This window comes from Aphelocoma coerulescens, chromosome 3 (genome assembly GCF_041296385.1).
Source record: "Aphelocoma coerulescens isolate FSJ_1873_10779 chromosome 3, UR_Acoe_1.0, whole genome shotgun sequence".
Taxonomy (NCBI): Eukaryota; Metazoa; Chordata; class Aves; order Passeriformes; family Corvidae; genus Aphelocoma; species Aphelocoma coerulescens.
The window spans coordinates 52,322,029-52,341,743 of NC_091016.1; the positions used below are offsets into that span (position 1 = coordinate 52,322,029).

General features: G+C 38.4%; 1 protein-coding gene across 1 annotated transcript in view; it reads right to left on the minus strand.

Annotated features, from left to right (window-relative positions):
* The window catches only part of PCNX2 (pecanex 2), a 151,250-nt gene that overhangs the window by 94,207 nt on the left and 37,328 nt on the right, over positions 1-19,715 (minus strand). The window contains exons 10-15 of the mRNA XM_069010280.1: positions 18,677-18,819; positions 17,388-17,541; positions 17,257-17,289; positions 10,335-10,506; positions 5,312-5,422; positions 4,643-4,734 (exon numbers count right to left, since the gene is read on the minus strand). Coding sequence (XP_068866381.1) covers positions 4,643-4,734; positions 5,312-5,422; positions 10,335-10,506; positions 17,257-17,289; positions 17,388-17,541; positions 18,677-18,819 — 705 coding nt within the window. The remainder of the gene's footprint in view (positions 1-4,642; positions 4,735-5,311; positions 5,423-10,334; positions 10,507-17,256; positions 17,290-17,387; positions 17,542-18,676; positions 18,820-19,715) is intronic.

Here is a 19,715-nt window from a genome sequence, read left to right on the forward strand (position 1 = left end):
GTCCTGACAAGCAGCAGACCCACAGCTCCTCCACACCAATATAAAGCAAGGGCAAAGCTGCTCAGGAGCACTATGAGGAGGGGAGCCATCACCTGGCCACAGCAGCTGGGACCCCTTTGCCTCCCAGTCACCTCTGAACAACACGTTCCTTTCTCTCCAAGTGTCCCAGTCACGCAGCGCACACACAGGTCTCATCATCTCACAAAGAGTTTGTGCCTGGCCCTGGTGACAAACTGTCCCTTATTTCAGTTGTGTGGAAGTGCACATTTGGCCACATAACAAACACCCCAGATCAGCCAGGTGAGCAGTGTGCAGCCACTCCCCAAAACATGTCATATGCTTCTGATCAAGCCCTGTGGTGGGACACGACAGCAGCTGGACACCTGACCCAACCCACACCCTTACTGTTCACACAAGACTAGAGATCTGTCCATCCTTTTTTAGGTGGTATGTGCATTTTAGCCATAAGTGACAAATATTTCTGGTCATGTGATGGCAAAGGCACTGCAAGGTCATTCAGAAAGAGTGACAGGGCCAGATGAACTTCCTGGACGTGCCAAACATCTGCAGGTCACAGGATGAACTCTCATCTGAGAATACTGTATAATAATTTTCCTCAGGCAACTTATCTGAATGAAAATCCACGAGAATTATTAAGTTAAACTGTTAAGTTAAACTTACTTAGATGTAAGTTAAATAATACGTCTATACCACAGCTGCTTTTTCCTAAAGTCTCTCAGTGAGTCCTGTACAACATAATTCAACAGCAAAATCAGTCTGGAGAAGGCACAGGACTTCAGCACAGACCTCTAAGTCTCAGTTCTCAGAGCTTATATTCGCATGCTGAAAGTTACCTTTAGTACTTACACTGTTCTGTGGACACACCCCAAAACAATTCCTACTTCCTAATTTTCTAAAACTGAAGTTCTAGAGCCAACAATTAAATGCGGTGAATTTGCTATTCTAGACTAATTTCAAAATCTGAGCACAACTAAATCAAACTATTATATGTATGTGTATATATAGCTTATGCTCTAAAAAAGAACAAGAAAAACTCACTTAAGAACACAGATTTATTATAAAATAAAAACAGGTCTTATTTTAATAAAAAAGGAAAATAATATAGTAAATTAATTATTCTTCAGGAGTAACATATTCCCTTTCAGAATAATTAATGTACACAGAGAAAACAGGTTAGACTATTTCACCCTGCAAGATTATAACTAGAACACAAGAACCACTTAAGGAAGGAGAGAATCAAGCCTGATACTACTGGAATGTTTTTCAGGCTAGGCATTTGATGTGAGCAATTGTTCACCAGGAAAAAGCACAAAATCACTTAGAGATCCATTCTCCTCTGCAATTTATTTCAGGAAATAGAACTCTGGTAGTTACACCTGCTGAGCTATACAATGTTCTGCCAATAAATAAGAGTTGACATTTGAGGATGCTACATTTCAGCCAAAAAAATATGCTTTGCAACCCAGAAGTCCTCTGCCAAATAGAGTCTATCATGTTTCCCTGCCCAGAAAAATTTTGATTATGGTGATTTTTTTTTTTTTTTGACCTCCATAAATATTGGAAATTTTGCTCTGTTGGTTTTGGCAAACTGACTAAAAGTGAAAAGAGTAAAATAAGAATAAAAAATAAGTGACAGCTATATAGTGCAAGTATGGAAGAGATGCTCCTTCTAGCTTAAAGAAAACCATGTTACCACTGTTGTGCAAATACCTCAGTGAAATAGACTACAGCATTTGCTCAGTTTTGAGTTAAACTCTACAATTTCTAGCACACCAAAAATTAAAATTTTCACTTGATTAAGATGATAAATTGCTGCTCACCACACATCAAAACAGTTCTAGTTCCTTACAGGGGTATTAGACCACCTTTCACAGTGGGCCCCATTCAGGATCAGATTAAGCCAATTCCTACTCTTCCTCCATCAACCAAAGAATCATTCTCTTCCAACATTACAGACACCAGTCCAAAATAAAAATCTCTGGACCTGACTGAAGAACAAGGAGGGTTGACACAAGTGCTTATTAAATTACTTCTAGAAGAAAAAACATATGAAATTTCAAGCACCCCGGTAGACTGAGATTATGAGCTGTAGCAAGAGGAATCATCTTTACATGCTTTAAATTAACCTTCTCAGAAGTGCCTTTACAAGAACAGTGCCATTAAAATTCAAATTAACTCTAACTTCTGTGTGAACAGAAAGTCTGAACATAATATTAGTAATTTACAGCAGATATCTTGTAAATCTTTCACAGCACTCAACTTCAGGGTAGCATTAAAAGCATATTTCTAAGCAGTTTGAAGCCTGATCCACAAGGAGATTGCTTATCTATAAAGCCACCTGCATGCTGTAATTTAAAGTATTATGCTGAGAAAAGAGTATGTAGACTATTTTAAGTGGCTTTTCTCCCTACTGTTTACAAAAAACTTTTTTGAAGTATCTGTAACACAACTTTCCTAGCTCAACTAGTGAATCACCCTCCACTAACCTTAGGAAGAAAAAAAAAATTCATTCCCCAGGTATTTGCCTGTTTAGCAGTAGTTTAACTCCTGCCTCCCATGTAGCTCGTTTCGTTTTTATCATTGTTTCTCGTCCCAGTTACCCATTTTCTCACACTGTTCATCCTTACTGAGAGCCGCCTTCTCCATCCCAGCTGCCAGTTTCCAATTATTAATACAGCTGGGAAACAGTAGCAGGAATACTGGCTACTTTAGGAAACTGCATCAGCAGCAGTTAAACTTTGTAGCATCAATCCCCCACCTGGGTCAGGTCTAACCAATACAACTGATAAACTGGGTGAGGCAGGTAACAGGAGATTCTCTGGCAGAATACCATATGTTCAAAGACATTTAATTTCAAGTGTCTTAACACTGCAGGTGAGTTGCTGCAATTTATTTTTGTAAAGACTGAAGCCACCCAGCAGCAAGATAAAATGGTAGCTTAACACATTTTACCTTACTGCTGGGAGTGGTTAAGAACACACAGCCAGCTCTGATCATCTGCAAGTGGCCATTAAGGCATTATAATTGTCCTTTTTTGATTTAAGGCTCCTATTCAAAATTTCAAGTGAAAAATTGTTAAAAGCCACTATAGAAATGCTGATGTTACTTAAAGAATTCCCTTAAAGGAACATCTGACTGCCCCTCTCATCTGTGCAAATTGCCAGCCTGGGTGCTGACATGATACATCCTTGGCAGTTCCAGAACCTCGTGTTGGGATCTCTGTGTGTGCTATGCATGTGTGCCACCATGAAGCTTCCTCTGACATGTGCCCACAAGATGTCAAGAGCAGCTTGTAAATCACAGCACATCCTGGTGCACCCCTGCATGGACACTGACAGCATCCAGCCCTTAATGAAACACTGTCAAAAGGCTGTTCCTTATAGGATAAATTTTATTACAAGTCTAACATGAAATTCTGGTCTTGCTGTGGTCACTGGGAATTTTACAGCTGACTTGAAGGGCACACAAAATTCTACTGCCATTCTTTAAATGTCACACGCAGAGGACATAGGCATGGTATACTAAAATTATTTAAAAAAAAAAAAAAAAAAAAAAGCTTTAGATTGAATATTGCCCAAAACTGGGCATCACTGGTAAGGGAACCAGTCCTGTGCAGCATAGAGAGCTGTGGCACACCTGCATCCTGAGCGCCATACAAACTGACTCTCCACATCTGAGGGTCAACAGAGCAAGAGAAGGCACAGAGTAGGGTGACTAACTTAGCAACTTCTGAGAAAGCAGCTGCTTTACAGGGAGACACGAGAAAGGCAGGGACTCTTCAGTTTGAAGAGATGGCTGAAGGGGATATGCCTGATGCCTACAAAACTGTAAAGGCAGTGGATGAAAAGAATGCAGACCAGGTTTTCCACAAATGCTACAATACTAGGCATCAGGAAGATTTGGTGAAATTAGCAGATCAGCTTAAAACCAATGAAGGACAGCACTGCTTTGCACAGAGCACAGTGAACATCTGGAATTTGTTGGCACAAAGCTGTGGAGTCAGAGATGACCAGCACATTCAGGAAGGGACTTAACTTGTTCATAGACAACAAGTCTATGGACACCAAATGAAATAAGCACACTCTCCAACATCCCTAGTGTAACAATTGTGAGATAGTAGGGAAAAGAGTGGCAAACTCAGTCATCTGGCTTGCATTAAATTCCTAAATTGCATTTCCCTGTGGATGCAGACACTTTACTGAGTTAGATGGTCCACTGGTCTGCTCAACATTTAAGTTCTTAGGCATATTGTTATGGAGCAACAGCAAAAACCTTACTAGGAATTATGAGCTAATTTGGCCTGGCTATGCAGGTCAACAGAAACTTCAACTTTTTAAGTCAAGGCTGCTGTTCATGTTTGTAGAGAAAATTCAGCGGCTCGTTTCAGTCTGATACATATAAGAGGCAAATAATCAAAGGTATTAGACACATTTACTTCAGAATTTCTGTTACAGTTTTGGTCTGTTTCAGTGTTACTAACACACAGAAACTGAAGCATGACTTGCGAAGCTCATCTTGATAAGCAACGACAATGTAGGACCAAACAATGCTGGTCTCCCTAGATTACATGAATTTCCAGCTTGAAATTTTGAATTGTTCCAATGTTGTTTTTCTGGCTTACCTTCACTGCACTGAAGCAGAAGGCATATAGGACAATAAGAACAACAAAGCTTCGGGAAATGCTGTATAGTGCAGACACAAACCCAGCAGCAGCTGAAATAGAGACATGTGGTAAGTGGGAAGAAGGAGGAACTTTGTTTCTAACCCAACTAAGATGACAGTGCAGATGCATCTCAATCTTCCCTGTTACTTAAGCTATAATGAAAAACAAAAAAGCCCACTATCAACAAAAATTCTCAATGCTTCATCTCTCAAGGGCCTTCTTAAATCTCTGACTGAAATAACACCAAAAAAATTAGCACGCATCAAATATTTTGTCAATATGCCTTTCTGTGGAAGAATGCAAACTTTTTTTTCCTAGAAGTTAACAGAAAAAGAAAATAAAAAGTTTTCTTTTTTAATAAAGATTCATATCACATGTGCCAGGAAAGAGCTCTTTGGTATCAACCATATTCTGCAGCCTATAGTTTTGAAAACTTGTATACAACTTTCCAAAAGCAAAAAGAAATCTAATCAAGTGGGCCTTATAAGTATTCACCCCACTGTTAGATGAATACTATTAGCTGTTTGAGCTTTAACATGCACTGTGCTGTGTAACATGCAATAATATATTCTAATCTGAGGTTATAAGCCCAGAAAGGGATAGCTCAGGCTGCAGATGGCTACTTACCAGAACCACCAAAAAGCAACATGTCTATTTGTTCCAAAAGATATATGCAGAAGGTGTTGATTTGAGGGAAAAGTCCAAGAAGAGAAATTGCAGGAAAGCAATATAAAAACACTAAAGGAAAAAAAAAAGTATTTTAGAACACAGTCACACATTCAGTGTATGGAAAATAGAGAAATATGCATCACACCAGAATATGAAATTGTTGCAATAAATTCTGATGATTATTCAAGTGAGCATACCTTAACCTTTGCAGCAATGATTACACCTTCCTCCTCATGTATTCAAAATAAATAATGCTATTTTACACATAAGAAACTAAAGCTCAGAGTTAACTTGAAGATTGATTTTGCATAAAAACAGTGTCGGAAAAAATAGCATTATGTAGCCTCCTTACTGCTTCTCAAATACTTCTGAAGTTGTATTTGTTTCTTTCAAAGTAGAGAAATTTTAATTCGCAGACTTTGGAACTTCTTCCTTGAATCTGAGATGGTTCAAGCACAGCTATAACAATTCAGTATAAACAAACAAAAAAAATTTAATGGCTAAGATCTGAAATATCTTGGCTATCACAATATCCTGCCTCTCACAGCAATCAAGAGCAGACACTTATAGCAGCCCCTAAATATGGGACAAACCTAGGGCAAAGCTTTCCCAGAACATTCAGCCAGCTTCCAGCAGGATGGACTTAAAATTTGCTGTAGTGAAAGAACATTAAAAACAGGAAAGAAACTCAGGGGTAAAACCCAGTCTGACAGCTTTACATACTCTCTTTCTGAATAGAAATGCTAATTTTAATGGTTGCCTCATAGACAAGGAAAAGCAGGAGCCATAATTCAGGTAATCATGCCACTAGTCTTATGTTCTGTTCACTTCCAGCCAGTCCTCTTTCCCATCTGCTCACTCTTAGCTCCACCATAGAAAATGCTAAGCAAGGCTGTCTAGCAAAGCATCTAAACACACACTTGACCCAAGTGTAAACTTTCAAGGATACACACATATAGTTAATCATATTCTTACTGCTTCATTGTACTAGTGCCACAATGTTCTGCATGGCAGAGAGAGATACGTGTCAGCCAAATACATACTTCCTTATAAACAAGTATGTATTTGTTACTTTAGATCCTAGGAAGACTGCTGTTTCCTCCTATTCGTTCTCATAAAAAGTAAACTAAACAAATCACTAGTACAGCTTATTCCCCTTCCCCCCAGTCAGATTTTTGAGAAAGAAACAAAAGGGTTTGTGCTTTTTGCTGAACGCTAATTTCACATCTGCCAGCTCATCTTACTAAGGCATCTTGTGCTAAAAGGAAACAACACACCAAGTTTGATCTGACAGCTTTTATCTTCATCGTATTGTACGCTCCTGCTATCTAATACCGTAAATCTTGCCAAGGAAGTCCAACACAGGAGAGAAAACAACATGCTCAAGTGTTAAACACAGACAGCACTCACTTAAGTATACCTGGATTCACAATGCCCCTTCAACACTACTTTCTGCTACTGGCACAAATTATACATACATAAGAAAATGAGGAAATGCTCTCTTCTCAATCTTTTACATACAAATGCCAACATTAAATTCCTCTTCCTTTATTACTCTGCACTTTTTTAGATATTCTACCAAGTCATGCCAAGCCAAGCAAGGACCATTCTTGAAGACAGCCAATGGCATAAGAAAAAACTGCTCAGCAGACCACGTGGACCCACCATGGGTCAACTAATCCAAAAACTCACTGTTGAAACTCTCAAGAGATACTGTTCCTTGGGCAAAGGACTTGCAGAACTGCCAGAACTCATCTTAGACTACTGACTTACAGTCCAAATGACTGCCTTTGCTGTAGCAACCTCAGAAAAAGTGGAATAAGAGCAGTGGAAGGAAGGATGAGATGAAAGACTTGTCAGTACACCAAGATATATAGAAACAAATGTAAAAAAGGAGGGAAAAGTTAGTTGACTATAAAACTGTCCTCACCTCACCCAATCTCTATTAATGCCTTGAATAATCCTAGCAACTTCTATAGCTGAGGCAGCTTAGTTTATCTCATCCTGCACCAAGAAGTGTACCAGAAAGGAAAATAAACAGTTGTCACCTACAAAAGAATTGAACTTAGAAGCAGTAGTTCCTCTTGTGGGAAGCAGACAATAAAAGTAACTGATTAATCCTTTGAAATTGCATTATGAATTCCAGAGAGAATTTCTTTAAGCATCCCACATTTTCAAACAGACCCACAACACCTTTAAAAGCTGGACCACTAAGACATCGTTATGTGAGTTGCTGCATTTAACACTGCAGTTTTCCTCTGAACGAGCACCTATCATGTAAACATGAGGGGGAAACACAAATTATGACTTTGGAAAATTTGTGTCTTTTGAGAAATGTAGAGTGGCAACAACACTGTAAACATTTTAGACATTTAGAAAATTACTATTTTGAAAAGAATTAGATATCGGAGTAGTAAAACATGTTTTTTTCACAAGGAAAATAAAAAGCATTATTTCAGTGAGAAATAGTCTTTTTGTCCTCCCACTGCTGAACGTAAGAGAGCTTAACATTCATAGCCTTTCCTCCCTTGACAGAAGATCAGTCATTGTTAAAAGGAGCAGGCAGAGGACTCACTATCACAAAATTTTGCCACCTCCTGATTCTTAAGTTTCCTGAGATGTCAGCCAAATAATTTCACTTACCTGTTGAATGTTTAAATGGTTTCATCACAAGAACTATCATATATAAAGTGCATAACTACTTTTGTTACTAACCACACCTGTAGCTCCCAGTGACTGAGGTTGGTTCTGTCCGTGCCCTTACTTACATTTCATATGATAATCTAGCAAAAATGTTAACTGAAATAAGGAATTCAAGATGAAAACCATAGTCAGAATTACAGTCATGAACCCCCAACTAATATAAATCAATAGCAGAATCATCACCAATTTAAAACAGAATCAGATCATAAGTAGATTGAAAATAAATGAACGTGTTAAAAACCATGTTTCATAAGTAATTAGGTTACTCATCTAACAAATCTGCAATTATTTTCTTTTATGACCTTGTTTCAAGATTTTTATCAGAGTATGATATGCAGCATCATGCTAGTTCTCTGGTACGTTCTATGATCTCCATGGCTTTTACTTTTTATCATAATAAACACCCGAAATAAAAGACTTTTCCTTTCCTTGGTATTTGCAACCCACAGTCAAAAATCCCCTGATTTCCAAGCATATCAACTCTGAATACCACAATAAAAAATAAAACATAAACTAAAAAGTCACCCACCATAGGATGACAGACCAATAAAAAGAGATAAAAAATGCCAAGCAAATAGGCAAAACTGCAAGACAGTAGTAACGACTTTATTGGTACTCAGAGGGACCAACTTCCCTCATTACTTTATAGCCCAAAACAAATATTTCTATGCCTTCATTACCCAAGAGAATCTACACTCAAAGTGCAGCAAGATGCTGCAGGATGCCAGACTGCCATGGCTTACAGAGGTCTCTGCACTGTGAGCAATTGCAAGGATTCACAGCAGCCAGAAGCTGGGACTCCCATAGAGACAAAGCAAGGAATAGCCAAAGCATGGCACCAAACATCATTTGAACCAATATACCTTGGCAAAATAAGAACAGGTGACAAGCAGAGGGAAATGGTTTCTTCTCTCTTTCTCGTTTAACACATGCCAGTGGGGGAGATGAGCCTGTATTTCCTCTCTTCCCCACCCCCTCCCTCTTCAAGAACATGCTCTGCCATCTCTTTTGAGACCAGCCAAAATTAACACATTTATAACTACACTTGGTTTTTCTATACTGGTTGCTATAGTTTTTCATTTATCTTTATCCCAAGTGTCATCTAAGATTCTTGCTGAATTATTTATCAGCATTTTTACTGCTCACCTTTGACAGACAGAGAAAATAAGATGTAAGGAGAAACTTTAATGAGACCAAAGGAAAATAATGAAAGAAGCTCATTAGCATAAGTGAGATGCAGATCTTCATATTCCCGTTTCTGGTGAGAAGGACTGGGAGCCATAGTACCCACGTTAAGGACCAGGAGGCTTTCCTAAAAATAGTATGCCTTTCAGGAAGTAAGACTGACCTGAGTATGGCAAAAAGCAAGTACAACAGTCACAGGTGAACAAAGACCTCGAAGGCCATACACTACCTAACAAAAGGTTTTTTCTTCTACTAAAGTAGGTTTTCCTGGTTCTAAATTCATAAACCAACAGGCCATCTTTTGTACATTACAACACAGCTTTTTGGGTAATTTTCACAACTTTTACAGTAAACCTCACATTTCTTATTTTGTAGCTTAACAGTGTTGCACTATCAACGGGAGTCCAGTTCAGCACTTGCATCTGTGGCTCAGCTGGTGAAACATCACAGTTACAGCCTGTATGTGTGGTGTGCAACAGGAAGAAGTGTCCTGACAGAATAGGGTAATGTCGGCTGTGGCCACCCAAATTATTGCCAAAGGATCATCAGACCTGTCTTACGGCAGTGTCTGAATGTCCTCAGCAACCTCAGAATATGATTCTAGAAGGAAACAGGTTGAAAGAGCTGCTGCAGAGTGGCTGCTCCACACTAACTGGTCACATGGACAGTCTGATTAAATTAAACCAAGAAAAAGCACTTTCTTCGTGATCAGAAGAAAGTCCATCTGAGGAACTGGCATGGATTAGCTTCCAGACGTTAAATTTAAAACTTGAGTTACTCTACAGTAACTGCTCCACACAGACAAGCCCTTACAATGATTAACTGCATTTCACAGATGATGTCTTTTGCTAATGACATCAGTGACTTTTAGCTTTCTATGGAGACATTTCTATGAGCCTCATTTCATTAAGAACTCCTTTTACATAAGGGAAGGTCGCCAGCTGCCCCGTGCCCCTGTCTTAAGTCATCCCAAATGTTTCTATCAATTTGAATTCAAGTTGTGCCTCCATAACATGCATTTGATTGCCAGCATGGGAAAACACAGACTAGCACTTAATTCCTTTTTGCAGTCCTAGGAAAAATATTGACTCACCTATTACATGGTCTCTGGCTGACTGGAGAGATCTGGGTGAAAAGAGCTTCAGGCCATACATCGTATAAACAGGTGGATTTGTGTCTTTAGATCCAGCATCTAGCAGCAAAATAAGGCCACACAATATACAAAAATATACAGGTCTGCTGTAGATTATGATTTTATTGTGTCCCTGGAAGGAAGAACCAAAAAGTTAGAATTTTGTATTCATTCTCCTACTGCATGCATTGCATTAACCTAGAGAGGGTCAGGGGTCAGACAAAATACTTTAGTGACTTATACATAATAATTAGTAATAAAAATATTACAAGGTATTTCATCTTCTCCAGAGGAGACTTTCAAAAGGCACAACAAGGAGTTAAGACTGACTCCAGCAATCACTTATGCTTTTGAAAACCTAACCTTCTGAACCTTTCAAAACTTATTAATTCTGGGAATCATCATTTTCTGCAGAGAAAAAAACCTTCAATCTGTCTGAATATTTATTTTCCATAGAAAAGAAAGTATTTTTGTCTATATTACTTTTATTTTAAGGAACATCTGCTTCAGGTGGCTTGATTTTTTTTTTTTTCTTTATGAAATATAAGATTAATTTAATTTGTAATTGAATCCTGGGAAGAAAAAAAATAATAGAGCACATCCCTGGTACAGTGTGAGGCATCGGGATGGATTTTTTTTCACTAATTTAATTTTTTTGTTCCTTTGAACCACTTGACAGCAAATCAGCATGTCTTCTGAAGGGGGTGACACTTGTCCACACTTTCTGGTCTGCTTCTCATGAAGCACTTTGAAATGATGATCCAAAGGAATTAGGATGTGGAAGGAGTCTCATCTGATGTCTTTCATACACATCTCTCACACAACTGATTCCCACTAATCCTACAAAACACTGTCGGGGCTGCAGGTCAGGGAAACTAACAGACACTTAAGAAGAATCTTAATAGTTCTCCTGGTAGCAAGCTTAAGGGTAACTAAGACATTTTAAACACTAATGAGTCAAAAGATTCCTTGAGTGTGAAAAGCCAGGAGCAAAGTGACAAGAATCCAAGTTTGCCTTGCATAAAGCTGCTGTGCAACTGTTCTTATTTGAAAAATGTAATTTAAGTGAGTATAATAAAAGATCATGTCTTTTTTGAGTCTACCTACTGACTTGAAACTGCGGCTGCATTTGTTTGGCTGCCAGCCAAGCTCGTATGTTAGATTGCTATTAACTGATCTGTACTCTCTTTTGGGATCAATCAGTTAACAAGGTGGTAGATTACAGGGAACTGGTGGGCTTATATTGTGCCTCACATCCATGAAATACGAATCAAGCCAGGGACACAAATCCTTGCTGTTTAATCAATTTCAATTTTACTACTGCCTTTTTTTTTTTTTTAATAGGACACATGCCACAAAATAATCTGTGGAGAATTATAAAGATAAAAATATGACTTTAAGAAAGAAAAATAATTTACACTACTACTTTCTGGCCTTTTTTAAACTTCAGTTCATTTATTTAAAATATGAGCTGTACATTACAAAAGAAACTAATAAATAAGCACCTAAACAATTGCTTAATGTTTTATATCCTGATGTGCACTCCAGACCAAAGTCTGTTTTATTGTGATGTTACATTCTTGTCTTACCTCTTGAATTATAGAAGCCAGTTTTATCTTTGCATGCTGATTATTTGAAGGCAGCTGGGTAAGACAGAGTTGACAACAACAAGCCCACAGGTTTAACTCCACATACCCTGCAGTTCCACACAGAACACTGACATACTCAATTAGGTTTACAGTGCATATTTAACTCTTACTTCTAAAGTAGTTTACGGTGTGCTGGGTGAAGAACTGGCTGAAGGGTGGGCAGAGCTCAAAGGGCTGCAGTGAAAGGGGCCTCATCTGGCTGATGACCCATCAGCAGTAAAGTTCCTCAGGGCTCAGTTCTAGAGCCAGTTCTGCTCAATGGATTTATCAATGATCTGCATGTAGGAACTGAATGCACCATTAGCAAGTTTGCCAAAGACACCAAACTGGGAGGTGCTGTTGACTCTGCTGAGGGTCAGGCAGCTTTGCAGAGGGAACTAGACAGACTGAAACATTGGGCAGTGATTAACAAGATGTAATGCTGGATCCTGCTCCTAGGATGGAGTAATGGTGGGCACAAGTATAAATTGAGGGATGAGTGGCTGGCAAGCAGCCCTGCAGAAAAGGACCAGCAGGTTCAATGTGAGTCTGCTGTGAGTGCCAACAGGCAAGGGGGAAAACTGCATCTGGGGTGCATCAAACACAGCAACACCAGCTGGTCAAGAGGTGATTATCCTGCTGTACTCAGCAGTGGTGCAGCCCCACCTTGAGTGCTGTGTGCAGTTTTGGGCCTCACAGTTTAAAAAGGATGTGAAGGTCCCTGAAGGCATCCAGAGGAGGGCAGTGAAATGGCTGGAAGGAACGTCCTATAAAGAGCAGTTAAGGACTTCAGGTTTGTCTAGTTTGGAGAGGACAAAGCTGAGGGGCAACTTCATTGCTCCCTACAGGTTCCTGAGGAGGGGAAGTGGAGAAGGTGGTGCAGGAGACAGATCTCCTGTCCCATCCACTGACAGGAGGTATGGGAATGGCTCTAAGCTGCATCAGGTGAGGGCATTTCTTTTGAAAATCCTAGAGAGGTGGTTGATGCCCCAAGCCTGTCAGTGTTTAGAAGATGCATTTGGACCATGCCCTTAATGACTTGCTTTGACTTTTGGTCAGCCCCGAAGTGGTCAGGCAGTGGCACTGGATGATCATTGTAGGGCACTTCCATCTCAGTTATAATAAAATAGACTAATTCAATCACTCTTACCATGCTAACTACATGGTAATAATAATAATAATGCCACTTATGATTGAGGAAGCAGATTCCAGAGGTTTTCTGAAAGCTGCAAAATGTGAACAAATACTACCTTCCCTGTTTTTCAGGTGGTGGGTAATGAAACAGAATACTGAAAAGGAAATCTTTCTAGACTCGTATCAACAGAAGCAAAGCAATGCAGCAGCAATGCACTCAGAAGGACAGTGTCTGCACAGCTCTTGCACTACTTGGGATGTGCTCAAGCTGAATGATCTTCCCAGAGTACAGCAAATACTCCAGTCCCCACATCTGGGGAACATGCAACACAACACAAGAAAGAGGAACTGCTGCAAGTATTAGTGTGGTATTTCACTGTCAATTTACATGCTTCATATGAGGGGCATTATTTGGGACAGGACTGGTTTGAGGCCAACAGTGGACACCTTCTGGGAAAGAGAGGATCGCTTCCCAAAAGTCACAGACAGGTGACAGACATTACATTTCATTTTTTAAGGTTTTAGAAACAAACAAACAGAAAACTAGGAGCAAAGCCCTCCTGTACCTGCCACTGACAGACTAAGCTAGGCAGCCCTTCACCAAAATGGGCGTGTGGCAGCACAACTTGTTTAACGAGATATTTTAGATATTAAGGACTCATTTTGTTTTACTAGGCAAGCTCACCAAATTTTGACATGCAAAACTGATCTAATCTTAGTGAAATCACTCCACTCTGCATCCTCATTTAGAAGAATTTAAATAATGAAGCAGAATTTCTTTTATATTTTACATCTCATTTGTTAAAATATTTTTTCCTTCACTGATAAAAATTTCAGTGAAAGCTCTTCCTTTCCCAAAGTCTGTTAAAAAAGTCAGTTTTATTCATGTCCATGTTTCTTGTTAATATGTTTCAGAAACATATTCACATCTTATCAAGAGAGCAGTGATGCATTTCATATTTCTATAAAAATATTAAGACTTAAAACAAAGAATAATTTCACAAATGCTTCCATTTACTAAAACAGTAGTTTTGGCTGCAAAACATTTTGATGGGAAAATTTTAGAAATATCTAATGGGTTTTTTTTTGTCAGTGCACACATGTAAGAGGAAAAAGACAGAAGGCTTTTTTATATAAAGAAATGTGCATGTGCTCAGTTCTACAGAAAAGCTTACAGGGACAAATTAAAAATACTTTTTAAGTGTCTTATGAGATTTATGAAACTGCCTATGGTAGCCACACAACTGAGTTAGCTATCTGCTTTGGCATGTAATGGGACTGAGACAATGAATCTATGCAAGAGATTCTCTAAATCTTGTTAAGAGCACGACTGCAATCCTTCAAGCTCAGATGCCTTTGTAAGCCCAAGCAAGATCCTGAGCTATACAGGTGTCTCATGAGGTACTTAGAGACAAACTCTCCTGATCCTTCCATATAGCCATTTACTAAATGTAAAACCTTTCCTAAGGTTCTTCTAAAACCTTGAAATGCACATGACAAGGATCTCTTGGATCTCTGGATTTTAATACCTTGCAGTCACCAGCAGCTTGTTTGCATCAGGTCACTAACAATAAAATACAACACACTGGAATGGACTTCATTTTCTTCTCTCCACCACTCCGGTAAGGAGGCTGTTCCCAAATTTCACCATCCCAGAACCACGTACTCCTGTGTATACAGCAGCTAAAGGCCACCAGCTCTCAATGGACCAGAACTGGAAAGGCTAAAGGTCCAGCTGACAGGAAAATTGGACTCTCATCTTACAGCAGGCACCAGTACTAAACCGGCAGTAACAATAAATGCCAGCTCTTCCTCAAGCACAGCAAGTGAATACATCAGTACTCAGAAGGAGTTTGGAACAAAAGCTTACAGCAGCTCTAGACACTGTGTTTTCTGAACTCATTGGATGCTATTTTAAAGCAGTCTTTCAAAATGCTACAGGCTAGAGATGACAAAGTCACAAAGTCACATCAAACAGTAACAAACTCTACACAGGAGATAGGGAAGAAGTTCGGAACTTCCTCGGCAGCCGTGGATAACATAAGCATTAGCAGCTACTCTGGATCCATGAACAGAACTTAATACACTGTGCAGATCTGAGGCTCATGATGGTTTTTTGCACACTCAAAAAAATCTCATCTGCATTTTCATTCATGGGCACGATACAGATCATTCTTTAATCCCTCTGCTGTTCTGCATCCTTACATTAACATCAAGAGACATTATTCTCTTTAATTTTAATTCAATCATATGAATTATGAAACAGTACATGGAGAATCTCTTCTCACCTTCTCTTGTCCTATTTCTGAGGTGCTTAGTAGCTCAAGCAAGCCTTTACAAATACCTATTGTGTTAAAAAGATATAATGTAGAAATTGCTAATCTTCTATTTTAGCATGGTAACACCTCCACCTTTAAAACTCTTAGTGAAGAAACTTTCTAATTCATTTCTGCTGGAGTTTGTATAGTGCACCAAAGAGTTTGCAAGAGAGTATCCCTAATAAAGTTTTAGGAAAGAAAAGGAAGATGGGAATACATATTGTTACTTTGTTCCATTGCTGCATGACTTACACAATACAGTACAGTGAATAACACTTGTAATAGTACTGTGAGAACCTGAAATTCAGACCTGGGTCCTGCACAAAAAAAAAATGTTCTGTTTAAACACTACCTTGTGTTTAATACTATAAAAATATATGGGCGGGATAGGTTTAAAATGAAGTTTTGATTCAACTGCTTGCCACCCACTTTAAACAAACATTAACATTACTAATGTCTGATTAAGTGCAAACTATTTGATGACAGTTCACGTTATTTTATCTAGACAGATGCCAGATGATCTAATTATATTAGTTTAGTCACAAGACCCCCCCCAACTTTTCACTGAGGTTGGAATATTCCTTTAATATATTGAAAATATTACCCTACAATGTATAAGTTGCTGTTCATTACCTTTCTCTACTTCTTATGCAGACAGGTATTTCCTGTGAATGCATTGTAACTAAAACCACCATAACTTCACCCCTTAATAATTGGCACATGGAAAAGAAACTGAGAATCTTCTGAAATCCATCTAGTGAAGTGTGTAGCATACATATATAAATAACAGCAATTTCAATTTCAGCCTGTATTTCTAGCCTCTAAGCTGACAAAAATAATTGCTCCCTGCCAAAGGGAACTGATCCAGCAGACCTGAAGTTTTTAACATGTCATTTTTGAAACCTGAGGGAAGAGAGGGTATCCTCAAAAATATTCAAAGAGCTAAATAAGAAATATAAGCAACTAGCATGCAGCGTAAAAGAAAGGAAGAGGCATTATGGCCACTGAAATGTCTTCCAAGATCCACAAATCAAAAATGCTGAGACACCATGACAGGTGGAGTGGTAAGGTTGCAGTTGTAGGATGATGCCCCTAGAACAGTCCAATAACAAGGACAGACTTGTGTAAAGAACTGATTCTCTGCAAGGTGGTTGGCACCATCAGAGTTCAATTTCTTAGATGCATCCAATAAAAAAAATAGCAATCAGCAAGGATCCTTACATCCTGCATTCACCCAAAGATTTGGCCATTTCTTCAGGACACAAGCACAGGAACAGTGGCCATATTGTAATGAAGGGAAAACACCTGTGTCATTTGATGAGCTAATATTTTTAATAAATAAATCTTCAATAGCAGATTTAAAAAATGAGAAGATTAATCCCCAATCTCAAAAAAAAACCCAAAAAACAAAAGATCAAAAACAGGAAAAAAAATCCCAACTGAGCAATGACCAAGCTGCTAATCTGGAACTTCTGCTATTTTCTGTCTGTTTCTAAAGGAAAGCAATGAAAAGGCTTGTGTGATGTCACAGGATTGAACATTAGCAAGATAGTCCAGATGAATTTTTTACTGCACATATTAACTTAAAGAAAAAGCACTTTTCTAATAGCAGTGATAAACTCAAATAGCTTAAAAATAATTAAACGTAGTACGAAGTCTTGAAATTAGAGATGTCTTTTTCTTTTCCATAAATCAGCTAGAACAGCAAATGGCTAATATCTGTGTTGCACTGAATAGCCAGCTGTTTCACAGTACACAAGCGATAATAAAGGAGAAAGACTTGTTTTACTGACTGAGACTTACATGTATTGGTGAAGCAGGATCAGGCTGAACACTCTAAAAACAAAACAGAAAAAAAGATGCTTGCTTGAAAGATTTTGCCTTCATAGAAGTTAGAAGATAATTCAGCAATGGGCTATGATCTTGAGTCCTACCTTGAGGAGAGAATACTGGCAGCTGGCCATTACAAGACAGAACAATAGAACCCAAATGTCTTTACAGAAGCCTTGGTTCAGAGTCAGGAATCCAAGAAGTGAAACAAGAACTACTAGAAGGACAGCAAATACATTCTCCTTTATATCTTCTGTCCTATGTGAATAAAAGTGTTGGAGAAGTACAAATATTTATAGAGTCATTAGAACAAGGCAGGTGCATTTGTAGCTGGTGTGAACTGTCAGTGCTGCACCTATCAGAATTTACTGGATCCCATTACTGCATTTCTGTGTTCAACGGTATTTCATCCCCATGCCAAAAACCTTCTCCAAAATGATAGCTAAAATATATAGGAAAAAAAGTCATATGCACCAAAATCTAATATTTCTTCCCATGTCACCTCCCAGTTAGAATTCCACAATGGAGATGATTTGAAAGTAGAAAAGTGCATGCTTATTAAAGCACAAACAAACAAAAAAACCCCACCACATGAACAACTACAAATAAAATCAAATACCCAAACACTTTTAAATAAGGAAATAAGGCATTCCATTAATGAAAAATATAAACATCTGACACAAATGAATTGGATTGAAGACCAAATTTGTCATCTGATGTTTTATTTGTTTTGTCTGTTCTGTTAGAATGTGGAAGCTGAGATAAAAAACAACATTAGTGTTCAGGCTGTAACAAAAGAGCTTATCAGCAGAAAAGATTTCCATGCAATTGAAACACCACCGATAAGTAAATATCTGCTCTGGACTTAAAGCTCCCTGACATGTAGCCTGATTTCTGCAGCAGGTTAAACTGCCATCTGAAATTTCTGCTGTGGAGACCATGTTAACATATATGGCCCAGCACCATCACCAGAAGTACAGACAATAAATTTGAACTGGAACAGAGGTAGCAGCTCAAAAATCTCCACCTGGATACCATTCTATAAATTATTTTCTTTTCTTAGAGATTGGAATACCTGGGACCCTTCCACTTCTGATTTTCTCATCAGAAATCATTGGGTCTATAACATCTGTGAATCAAATTACAGACTAGTCTACAAGCCTGGTACTCACGTGAATCAAAGTCTCTACTTGAAGACAAAGGGTAGCAAGAACCACTAAAACTAACCCCAAACTTCAACTTAAAGCAAAAACACATCTATCTACTCAACCTGAATGTAAGACACTAATACAGTTCTCACTTTTTCTTTCTCTAGTGGTTAGCATTGCTTTATGGACATGTGGAGCCACCCACTGTAACACTACATTGAGCAGCTTTAAAAAAAGAAGCTTACCTGTCCAACAATGCCAACAAGGTAAGACGATCATACCAGACTTTAATCCACTTGCCAGGGAATATAACAAATCTGTAAAACTGCCTGTTCAGCTTCCGTTGTGCTGAGGAACATGAAGAATCCTCAGGGTCCTGGCTGGGCTGCTATAAAAACAAACCACAAATACACAGAACTCTAGCACATTCACATACAGCTGCCAGCAAAACAGGTGTTGAAAAGGCCAAATTTACAGAAAGTATCAGATTTTTTTTTTTTTTTTTTGCTAAAAGGAGTAGTGGCAGCATGTTAGCAAATTCATTTTTGTAATTTTAAATAGAAACAAAAATATCACACCAGCTTAATTACTGCAGATGGACAGAAACTATATTAATTATGGAGCTCAATAGTGATGATATGCTCAGAAATTAATACTAAATATTCATTTAAAAAGTAATTATTTTTTAGTCCAAAGCCAGTATTTGTCTAAAGTTTCTTTTTGAAGATTTTCCCATGTATCAGGCTAATTACAGCACAACACAAAAACATGACAGGACAAAACCTTGTTTTTAAATTAAAAAAAAATTTTAAAAGTAGGCCTTAAGGCCTAGAGGTGTGACTTATCAACTTTTCTTCCAGAACACAGCTTTGTTTATCTTTCCTGAGATCCTGAATACCGCATCAGATGTGCCTCCTCAAGAACAGCAAGAGGAGGAAAAAAATTGCAAAGAAGCACAAATAGCGTGAACAGCACTAATTTAAGAGTCTCTAATCTTACCATCATAATCATCAATCCATCCTTTTGAATTTTGGATATTTCCTTAAGAAATATCTTGCTTTTGCCAGATTCTAAGGCCTTTTCTAACTCTTCTCTACAACTCTCCTGCAGCTATCTACAGACCATTAGCCAAGCCTGCAAAGCTAAACAACAGAAGAAGAAAAACACTTCTGCAAAGCAGTGATTTCTTTCCAAGGTATACCATTAGTGATGTTACAGAGGGGGGGAAATTACTTATTTTTCTTTCAAGAAGATGAATTTGAGATTTTGAAATAACTGTGAAGT